The 12077-nt window shown below is 32.6% G+C and overlaps 1 protein-coding gene across 3 annotated transcripts in view; it reads right to left on the bottom strand.

Moving 5' to 3' along the window:
* htt (huntingtin) overlaps positions 1–12077 on the bottom strand; it is a 595026-nt gene that overhangs the window by 270326 nt on the left and 312623 nt on the right. For all 3 annotated transcript variants that reach the window (XM_085807902.1, XM_085807903.1, XM_085807904.1), the window contains exons 25-26: positions 2729–2898; positions 2436–2584 (exon numbers count right to left, since the gene is read on the bottom strand). In XM_085807902.1, the coding sequence (XP_085664028.1) occupies positions 2436–2584; positions 2729–2898 (319 nt within the window). The remainder of the gene's footprint in view (positions 1–2435; positions 2585–2728; positions 2899–12077) is intronic.

Here is a 12077-nt window from a genome sequence, read left to right as displayed (position 1 = left end):
CCAGTTATATCTGAACTCGTCAGTAAACTGCACATGGCCTGATTCCTCTTGCTTCATTGAAGATGATAAAAATACCACCTTAAGCACATTAAGATGAAGTGAATGGGACACAAACCATTAGTTTTCTTGCATAAAATCCGAAATCATGAAGGCTTCATTCAGCTGTAAAATGATTAACTTGAGCTTCTGTAAAAAAGGTTAGCTTTAAATATGTTCTAGGCTCATAGATGGCATCAGTTTTTACATACTTCTATAACTGTGTAAACCAATAAAACTTCACTTGTGTTCCAAACTCACAAAAGGTAAATTGTGTATTATTTATTTTTATGCATGTAAGTAACCACTCTCTGCTATATTGAGTTTCTAACAAATTCTGTGGCAACCTTAAACTTTAAAACCAATTCTTCTAGAGTCACTTTATGCTTTTTTGAGTTAGAATGGCACAAAACTGTCGTAAGATACTGTTGTTGGTCTTATGCACCCTTGACCAGGCTGCCTACAAACTGATTACCTGCTTAATCCCTTTGGCCCTGCTGGTGGCATTTTTTACATTCATATGTAGAGGTTTATTTTATTGGTAGCATAATAAGAACCACAATAGTTCAGATTGTTGAATGGATTAATTAGAATTCACTACATCAATTGCAAAAAAGTCTAGTATTTTCTAGATTCACTGTCAACACACTATCAAGATGAGGTACACTGCAATCAGGGATCACAGTTATTCCAGCAAAACAAAGCTCCATGCAATTCCTATATATGATGTAAGATATGACAACATTAGACACAGGTCAATACATGAAGATGAGCACGAACAACACTGTATACTGGAAACTTACAAAAGACATTCTAGAATCCAGTGTGAAACACGTAATGTGCCACTCTGTTTAATAAAAACTAAAACTTATTTTAAAAGATATCATGTACAATAAATGTTAATAATATAATCAATAATTATATTTTTATAAGGTAGCAATTGCCACAACATCCTAGTTTCCACAACTCAAGTAAGAACTTGTCAATATGCTGCAAGGGAGTTCTGCTAACACCTATAAACGCTATTTTACAGACTTTTTTTTTTTTTTTTTTTAAATTCCACAGCTGAAAAAGTTAGAAAGGCAGTACTAAGTACTTGATATGACACTTTAAAGGATACTCAGATCTCAGGAGACCTCCATTTGTGTCTATCCCCGCTCAGTTTACCAATTAACTGCCAGTTTTGTCCTTCATTTAAATTATGCCAATGAATCATAACTAATGAATACTCAACACTCTCAGACACCACATGTACCTTAAACAATACTATACACCTAAATTCCTACACACATCCTTTGTGCAACATATTTCATACACTAAACTATATTCAGAAGTCCAATTTTGCAGTCAGTAGCATAAATAATTACAGCATTATGTACTAATTGAAAACATTAATAAGTGAACATATTTTCACAGATTATCCATTAATTTTTATCAGCAGTGTTTGTGCATATATATTTATTTATATTTATCCCTGTTATATATGTGTGTGTTTGCAGTTATAATATAATTTTACATTTCATAAGATCTCTTTATTAAATATACCAGGTGACCAGAAATTGATAATTTATTGAAATAAATAAACTATTCTCACATCAAAGTAAACAGCAGTAAACAGACCAAGCAAGAAGAACAAAGAAAATGCAAAATTTCCCTAATGCGCAAAGAATATTACAGAAACACCAGCATATATCAAACTGACTGACACAGCAAAGTCTAAATGAATAATCACTGAACAAATGTTTAATACAGCTACTGAACTAAATAATTGAATTAACTTAATTTCAACCACTTGTAGTGTTTTATTTATAGAATTCTACAAAGGAAATGATAAACACCTCAGCATACTTTGAGAAAAATCACTCATAGGTTTTCACAAAATGCATTTATCAGAACCATTTAGAATGTCGCCAAACCCCTATGGGAAAGACTCATCCACATCTGTTTCTAATTAAGCTAACTGCACAATTCAAATGTAGATTGATTCAAAATTAATAGATTCATAACCCAACACGTGAAATATACACTTACACACACATAAGTTACCACAAAGTCGATTAAACAAATATATACAATCAAATTATTTATAAAATGCACTAAATAAAAAACAAATAATTACATAAAAACAATACATAATACTATAAAAATGCACTAAACCTAAATTACAAACAGGTAAAACAAAAATTTATAATATATATTCACACAAGCAATGCAACTACACTTTTGCCACCAAATAATTGTTAATAAGTCAAAAACGAGCAGTGATTAATATATGTCATCATCAGGTTATAGCACTGTACCATTGTTGCTTGTGTTGGTCAAGATCTAATTATGATTATGTGAATTTGTAATAAATTAGTCCACGAAAGTCACACAAAAATGCAAGATTTTTTACAAACCATATTTATCTGGTGGTTGCCCACTGGCAATCAGGCTGTCACAAAGTTGCAATATTTTCGGCACTGAAATAATTGGTTTCGAATGATAACGTTCATAGGAAAGAAGTATTAAAAAATAGAAGATTCGAGGTATCAGAATATCAGCATTCCTGAAAGCAAAATACATACATTTATGATTAACTTTAGTAGTACTATGAACTTCAATTGATAATGAATATAAAGAATCTATCAAATTTGAAATAATAATTTTAAAAAGTTGCACATATTAACTATGTGACAAAAAGTTAACTTACGCTATTTGTCCTTCCTCTATGAACTCAAATTGCTTAATAACATAATGAATAAATATCTGGTCAGCATCAAGGAGACAGTAATTAACTCTTAATTGAACTAACTGAGCAAGCAAATCAAGCACTTGGCATTGAAGAGTGACATCACTAGATATTGTATACTGTTGAAGTGCCTGAAAACATAAATATGATTGAAAAAAATATAATCATAAGAAATTAAAATCACATTTTGGAAAAATATTTACTAATGTGGTAAAAAGATACAGTATTTTGTGAAAAGGTGTTAAAATATTAAGCAACTGAGAATTCTAATTAGTTCCAAATGGCAATTAACTAACCACTAAATGTTTGTCCTCACAAGTGGAAACTTCTCTTCAATTTTCAGTGTGTTTGTTTAAGAACATGCTCATTGTTATTCCATTAGCTTTGACATACTTGTATTTTCTTTAAGCATCTGAGATTTGTCAAATAACAAAATGGAAACTATCAACTTTTTCTCATATTCATATTCATGGAACATTGTTGAAAATCGAGGTCATTCTGAAATTACATACTACTAAAGAAAATATATCATGGAAGCAAGGCACTGAAAACGCAGACAAACAGCTCAAAAATGGTTCAGAAGACACCAAATCCCATTTACAACCAGCATATTATTCATTTATTGCTGCTGAAAGGAATTAACATAAAACACATTTTGCAAGAAAAAGTCTACAGGTAAATAAAACTATCATAGAAAAAATAATTACCTTTGAGGAATTTGTACACTTATCTTACCAAATGGGATAAAAGGACTCAAATTCTTGGTATACAAATCAAATACTCAGTATTCATATCATCACCCCAAGGTTGTGATTACCAACCCAACCCAGATATGTATCCCTTAATATTAAGAAAAAACATGCAGCTAGCTCATTACAAATGATAAATAAAATCTTCTATTTACCAAAACCTTTGGAGTTAAAATTAGTATTTTATGTAATAAAAATACATTCAATTCTATTCATGCCTTCCAAGGAAAAATTTATTGAATTATTGCATACATATGCTACAGTTCTGGAGATTAAAACTGCTACATCATGAAGGTAGAGCAAACCAAATTTACATGAAAGGTAGAACATGCTGGGATACACAAATGATTAGCATTCCACAGCAAGTGAATATTGTTTTTTGTGTTGTAGGTCATTTTTATAAGAAGAAGTAACTCATATTACATCTTAGAATTTGATAGCAGAATAATTGTATACATCAGATTATTATACTGTACAGCTGAGGCCTGTATTAATCAAGATCTAATGATGGTTATATGAATTTATAGTCCAGATGAGATTACAGATAAGTCCAGGAGGGGCACACAAAATAAAATGAAAGAGTTAATTGCTCCTCAATCAAAAACAACCAAAAATGATCTGCATCACTGATTAGAGATTGCAAGCCGCATCACATACTCTCAGTCCAGAAACAGCATATGTTGTTTAATACCAAGTTTTTCCACATATCTTGCAATAGCTGCAATTGCGCAGATGCTCAGCAAGGTGACCATTGCTATGGCTTCCCTTGCCACTACAGCACAGGAATCAATGCTCACAATGGCACACTCAATATCACATATGGATATAATACTGGGATAACACCACTTTTCCTGATAAATGCTGCTTTTGTTTACAGCACTACGATTGTTGTATCCATCTGTTGTAGCACTGGGGGCAGGGAAATGAAAGTTCGATGCTTGTATTCATCACCACACTGGTTCAGCATTTGTATTGAAAGCATGAATTTCTATTGGATACACATCCCACTTATCTCTAGCCTCCATATCTGGGATACTGACCAGCTAAAGATTATATCACTAAAATTTAATGCCCATGGCCGAGACATCTTTGGGCCATCGTCACCCCCCTCTTTCAGTGGGAAAATGTAAGACTGCATGTTGCCCAGCCAGTCTTATGCTTTCTCAATACGGAAGATGTTCAGCTCTTGTATATTATTACCCAGTATATTATTATCCAGATTTCTTATCAGGTGAAGATGCCTAGTCAATAGTTGCACAGAAACTGACATGAAAATACTTGCCACTCAGTACAACAGATGAACATGGCCATAGAACTGAAACCACATGGATCACAATGTTCAAAATCCCAACTTAAGTCACTTCATCTCCACATCCAGTTGTAATAACAGCTGATATTGTTGCCAGAAGCAGATGTTCTAAATTTTGCATTTTCAAAATTATCAGAAATTTTAATCATTTCATTTTTCTGTTATAACGTATTTATAAAAGATATATGATTCTGCTAACTATTTTCCTTCATGGTATGGTTTTCTTTATGGCCAGCAGTACATTATTTATTTATCATTATAATCTAAGCACAAACCAAAACTCATTTATAGCATTCATTTATCAGATCCAAACCCTTTCTAATGAACAAAAAGGAAAGGTTAGATACTCATTATTATTGTAACCAATTCTCACATCATGAACACAAAATAAATAAGACCAAATTTTAGGCAATCTCAACATTCACTAAACTGGTCCAACTAAACCTATCATTAACTGGAAATGGTTATGTTCAGCTACTTGGAGAACACTTGCAGCCATTCATGGACTTCATGTCCCAAACAATGATGGAAATTTTTTATGGATCACAATGTGCCATGCTACCAGGCCACAACTGTTCACAATTAGTTTGAAGAACATTCTGGACAATTCCAGTGAATGATTTAGCCACCTAGACCACCTGACATAAATCCCATCTAACATTTATGGGACATAATCAAGCAGTTAGTTTGTGCACAGATAACACTTTCGAAATTATGGACAGGCAACATGGGTCAATATTTCTGCAGGGGTCTTCCAGCGACTTGTTGTATCCATGCCATGTGGAGTTGCTGCACTTCGCTGGGCAAAAGGAGGTATGAAACAATATTAGGTGGTATCCCGTGACTTTTGTCACCTCAGTGTAATTCTTAATATTTTCATTTTCATAAGAAATAATAAAACAAACTACTACTAACAAGACATTGACATAGAAAAGAAAAAAAAAATACCTAGAAAGATAGTATATTATGTTAAAGTGATTCAATATTTAAAAGGAATGCTAAATTATTTAAAAAAATTAGTAATAAATTCTTGCTTAAAAAATGTTTTTGAGAAACAGTTATAGACCAAAAACTTTCAAATTAATCTTCTGCGCGAACTTCAGTACAAATGTAAAGGTTGCAAAGTTCATTGATTCAGACAAGGTAAATAAAAGCTATCTGTCTAATGGATGCTTTTGTGGAGAATTTTCCCCAGGAAATTGACCCATATTTTTATCAAACATGGGCAAAATAATGAAAACTCCAAGCAGCTAGCTGTTTTAAAATATTTGAACCTTGCCTGACCTATACAATTGGTACACTCTAAACGTGATTTTATTCACTCAGCCACCAGTGGGCCTATGTCTGCACAGGGAATTGATAATTAATAGATGAAGTCAAAAGCTCCCAACTACAAAAATACTAACACAGTTCCAGATAATTTTGCTCTTTTGTACAGAAGCTGGTTTCATTTACAGAATATGACTATCAGTGACATTCAGTACCATTACTTAACTACATTCAGAAATATGGGCGACTTTCAGAAGTGGTTGCTGTGACCAATTTTGCAGTATATTTATTTAATCTTTTAGAAATTAGTTTATATTTTCACATGTAATCTGTTGTCAGAAATTCCAAGAAATGCACAGCAGTTAGAAGTTAGGCAGTAGTAGTAACCCTAAAAACAGTAAATAAACTCACCACTGAAAACATTTTCTGCACAGACAAAACAATAAGAACTACCATTTAAATCAATCAGTATGATACTGGAAATACAGATAACTTCTCTGTTACCATGGATGCAGAGTAATGCAAACACTGATCACAACAGTATTTTGATGATTGGAGAGTAGTTTATAAAGTCAGCTTTTGTTAAAGTATTCATTAGTGCCTTTTCTCAGATTTTGACAACAAATTGACTAATTCTACTGGATTTGACTAATTCTTTTCCCCTTCAACTTTTTCTTTTTAGAAAAAAGTCACAGAGAGGTAAATTTAATGAGCAGACAAAATAAAGAGCACCTTTCATATTATCGCATACCAAAAATAACACCCACACCTGTGAACAATCCCTTTCACATTTAGTTCATTTATTGTTTCATGGACATATGCCTTAAAACAATTCTGCAACTTTTCAGACAGCAATTTTCAGTCTGTGATATTTTAGGATGATTTCACACAGGACATCCAGAATGATAATCATCTTCAATTGACATTCAGCCATTTTTGTTATGGTTAAGTACATGTTGGCTAGTATTTAGGAAAGTGTCTTCATCGAAAGTTTGCTGAACCATTTTTCGAGTTTTTGATATAATACTACCATGTTTATAACAAAATTTAAAGAATACTCAATTTAAAGCATGCTTTTCTTTCACATGTTTAGAAATGTCCAAATATAAAAAGTATTCAGAACACACCAAACTCAATGTAAATAACAAAACTTTGCAAGAAAACTAATATAGGATGATTGCTTTGATTTATTTAACTGAGTCAAAGCAAGTGAGGACTATTTACATAAGGCAAAGGATGCCTCTGTGGAGACTTGAAACTGGCTCATATCCATGCTACACATGAGGAAAAGCATGAAAATTAACCTGAATGAGCAGAAATTGAACATGAGTAAAATTATCAACATTTAGAGATTTTACCATTCGGCCACTAGTAAGCCCTTACATAAGTTGAAATTAACACAAAGGCCTCATTTAACTTATTTAAAAACATTGCATACATAACCTTTCTGTCTAGTAAATAAGAAAAAATGACTGGCAAGCCGTTTTAATATCTCCATGAACTTTTGGGTAGCACTTCTTGTGCTGTACATTAACATAATAAAGTAGAATCATGAATACCCTCAATGTGTTATTCTACTACTATAAGCAAACACTGTTAGTATTACATAAAACATGAGCACAATGGTATATAATTTAAATTTAAACAAAATCCAGCATTGGATTCATATTGCCCTTTAAAGAATATTTTATGCTTTTTTAGGAAGAGAAGCATGGAGTCCTTTTCTTTCAGAAAGCAAAATTAAACTACTGGCTACTAAAACTGCAATGTTCAGAAGCACAAAAGACAACAAAAACACATTACATATATCTTAAATAGAAGGACGAAGTTATTAAAATTGTGGATCGTTTTGTGACATGAAACATTTAAAGATCAGCATATGCAGCAAGCATGGACAGAAGTCAATGGCATAACTAGAACTATTGTGCCCCTATGAAAAAAAATTTCTTGCCCCCCCAATAAATTTACAGTACTCCCCCTCCAAAATAATTGAGATTTCCTGCAGCCAATATTTTAATGATGATTTTTATCATATCTGGCTTAATAGTTAAAAAATCTGATAAGGATACACATGACTTCCTCGTATGACTAATTAAATTACACCCATTTTTTGCTGCACTTCATTTAAACTTATTTCCTCAACTCATTATAACTTAATTAACCGATCCCTCAAGGTAAGTTCAAAATGACATAAAAAATTGCAAATTTTGAATTAAATATCATGGTCAGTTTTGTTGTATGGGAGTCAAACTTCTTATAATTTATTTTTCTGTAATGAGTATAAAACTATCCCAAATGTAAGTACAGGAACCGTAGATCACATGAAAAGTCAAATTTCGTTATTTGTCAAAAATTATGCGTTTTTATATTTGACACAGAGAAAACATTTTTCATGATTTGAAACATTTCTAAGATGAGAAGATATGACTAAAACCAACGACTGTGAAAATAGAGGCCCGATAATGGGGGGGGGGTGTACATATATACTGTCAAATGCAATAAAAAAGAGATGTATACAAATGAATATTACAGCAGTCAACATTCTACAGCTAATAGTTATTGAGTTATGCAATATATATATATACACACAATATGTATGTATGTGCGAACACGTGAAAAAAATCTCTTCTGGATCTACTTTAAACCCATTTTACAACCCCCTTTGGAAAAAAACAAAGACTCCTTTATTCTGTCTGTATGAACAGACGACAAGACAAAAAAAAGGGGGGGTCAAATGGATTTGGTTTATGTGATTATGGCAAAGCTTTGTGGGCTATCTTCCTAGGGGAAGGGATGCCTTCGTGGAGGTCTCTCTAAGGGCAACTAGTTCGTATACACATTACACATGGGGAAAACAACGAAGGCCCATACAGCCAGGCCATTCGAGAGATTTGAACCTAACTACCAGTGTTCAGCGACTTTACTGCTTGGCCGCTGGTGGGCCCCAGATGGATTTGAGAACAGTCAAAATGGATATTTCCATTGAAATATGATAACCAAAGGTTTTCGTGATTACAATGCCGGGGGAGCTAGGGTCTTCGCCTTTGTAGTAACTTTCTTTGCTTTACTTCGTACAAAGAAATAAAAGAAGGAACTTTTAATTTCATCCAAAAGCTTTGTTTTCAAACTACTACTTACACAATCAATTCACTCATTCTGTTCGCAGGATTCAAATACTTAACGGTGCCTGAGGGCACTTTTATAACCTCACTCATCATAATCTCTTTCCAAAACTAACTGAAACTCATTTCAATCTTTTACAGAATTTTCCAATATTTGATAACTATAGTTATTTGCTTCCCAATTTTTCTTTTCAATTCAGCTTGCGATATGATGAGAACTTCCCTCCCTTTTTTTTATTGTTACGGGTAAACGTTTCACAGCAGAGCTTAAACTGCACCAGAGTCCACCAGATCCTTGTTCCAGTACTTTTCAGTTTTCAAGATAAATTATAATTTCAGCCAGAACGCACTGATGCCCTAAATAAAAGTTCTCCTGCACTTCTTTTATGTAAGTGAACCACAATTTTAGTAGGTAATTTTTGTTTTAATAGTAAACATGTTTCAGAAATAGGTTCTAACTTTTCAATGTTGGCCTGTCTTTCACTCACACTCAAACATTGCACAAAATTAGAGACTTTTAAGCAAAGAAAAGCTCCCAATTAAATGTCAAAAATTTATTCTTCAGGATATGCAACGGATTTATGAAAGCAGGTAAATTTTGCGTCCCTGAAAATGCTAAAAGTGATATCCTGGTTGCGCATATTTCACACTAAGAACTTCCTACTGCAGAGCTCCTGTAGACTTTTTGAATGATGTAACCAAATTGGGGGAGGGGGTATGTACTACTGCTGTCACTTATACAGAGGAGATTTGATGTTTATTCTCATGTTGTTATGATGGGATAGCATTCCGGGAAATTTCTGCTTGACGTTAGAATTATATCGACACGGCATCCCGACCAGAAAGCCTTGAACTCTTCCCTCTTTATTTTCAAATCTACACTTTTCTGTTCATTTAAATTTCGTTCCATATTGTTTTTAGAATTATCGATATTCTTAGTGATGCTTTAATCATTTTATCATTTTTCATTAGTGTGCTTGGCTTTTGTATTTGCCATCCCTTGAAATAGTGCATTACAGCTATAATCAGGGCTCAAATTCAGGTGGAGGTCGGCTGAGGTGCTTCTAAGAGTCTGAGTGAAATTGTAATTCTAGCTAGTGCCCCAAATAAGACTGGATCCGATAATTTATTTTTTATTTAACTATCTGCAATTAATTTGATAATATTTTATATTTCTCTTCATTTCTTTAAATTTCTTTTACTTTAAATTTACTTTTAATTTTTAGTTATTTTATTATTATTATTATTATTATTATTTTTTTGCTTTTGCTACTCACAGTTTTCCATAGGCCTCCGGCACTTCTAATTACAAAAAATTAAGCATTTTTTGCCTGTGTTTTATTCCTGTCAACCACAACAAATCCTTATCTGAAGTTAACCAACATGGTTCGCAATAGTCTTCATTAAGATCAAGTGAATAACAAAGCTAAAATCTGTCTATCTCTAAAATGGAGTTATTAATCATTGTATAATAAACAGAAAAAAACAAAAACAAAAAAAAATTTGCTGTCTTGATTTTGGGGAAAGTATCTTATGTACATTTTTTATCTTTTGGTCTACAAAAGCCAAAATTTAAAACAAATCTCTTTTTGTCCTTTGTAAGAATATCTAGATAATAACCGAAATCGGATGGATATCTTTCATTTTTTACATCTCTAAACGCAGTTGGTACATTTTCTGATCTATTATCACTATTCATGACTGCAGTTGAAATATTTTCTGATAGTTCGCCTTCTTCAGCGACTTCAGTTGAAATATTTTCTGGCACATTTTTAATTCTTAAAATTGTATTTGAACTATCTGATGCTGCATTTAACCTTTTAACTCTGGCAGTCATCAATAATTGATACACCTAGTTTGCTGCATATTCAGGAAACTGTCAACAGATGTTTTACAGTTTTAAAATGGTTGTTGAGTGGCATTTCATCGTCAATGAGCGATTATAAAAGAACAATAATTTATTATTAATATTTATAAATACCAAATAGACTCAAAATAAGATAATTATAACATAATAGCTAACTATATAATACCCTAAATACCCCCAAAAATCATAAATTTTGCTTTGCTTTCCGATTTTGTATAATAAATAATGTAAGCATTCTATCTGTTTGCAATTTTACCCCACCAGCAATATAAATAATGGAATTCTGTCAGGGTGTCCAGTGGTTTATGTCCATTGGCACCTCGCATAAGTTTTGCTGGGCTACGTAAACCTCTAATAATACATTTTGAAGCTTTTGCATCAGTTCTAATACAGTTGCTGCATCGAGATCTTGTGTATATTTTTGTTCTTCTGGAATAGTGCAGTTTTATATAACTAATTATGGATCAACCATCTACAAACAAATAGGCAAGATTTGAAGTTGAAGATAGCAGTGATGATGATGGCAATGGTATTAGAACTAGTGGAAGCTTATTATCTGACAATTTTGAAAGCGGCGAGAAAAATATAGGAAATAGCAACATAGACGAAGATGTAATCAAATCTAATAGTGAATGCAGCAATAGTTTTAGTGGCCAGAAATAATGCAAGTTTTCATTGGAGAGACTGTGATGAATTTCAACCAGAAGAATATAATTTTGACAATGTAGGTGAGGGAGTGAGTGTTATGTTTGATGTGGCTGACAATGCTGAAGAATATGATTATTTCACGAAATTTTTAAAAGTGAGCCTAGGCAAATAATTGTGAATGAAACCAATACATATTATACATTTTGTACAAGAGACCAGAATGATGCAACAAGTCCTAAAACTAAAATATAATGGTGGGTAAATTAAATGATTGATGAGGTTTACTCATATTTATATTTGTTGATGCCTCAAGTGAAGAAGAGTACCATATCCAAGTACTGGTTGA

This window comes from Stegodyphus dumicola, chromosome X1, assembly GCF_044657685.1.
Source record: "Stegodyphus dumicola isolate Sdum_Otavi_A_Nest chromosome X1, ASM4465768v1".
Taxonomy (NCBI): Eukaryota; Metazoa; Arthropoda; class Arachnida; order Araneae; family Eresidae; genus Stegodyphus; species Stegodyphus dumicola.
This window is presented reverse-complemented; position numbering and strand designations above follow the sequence as displayed.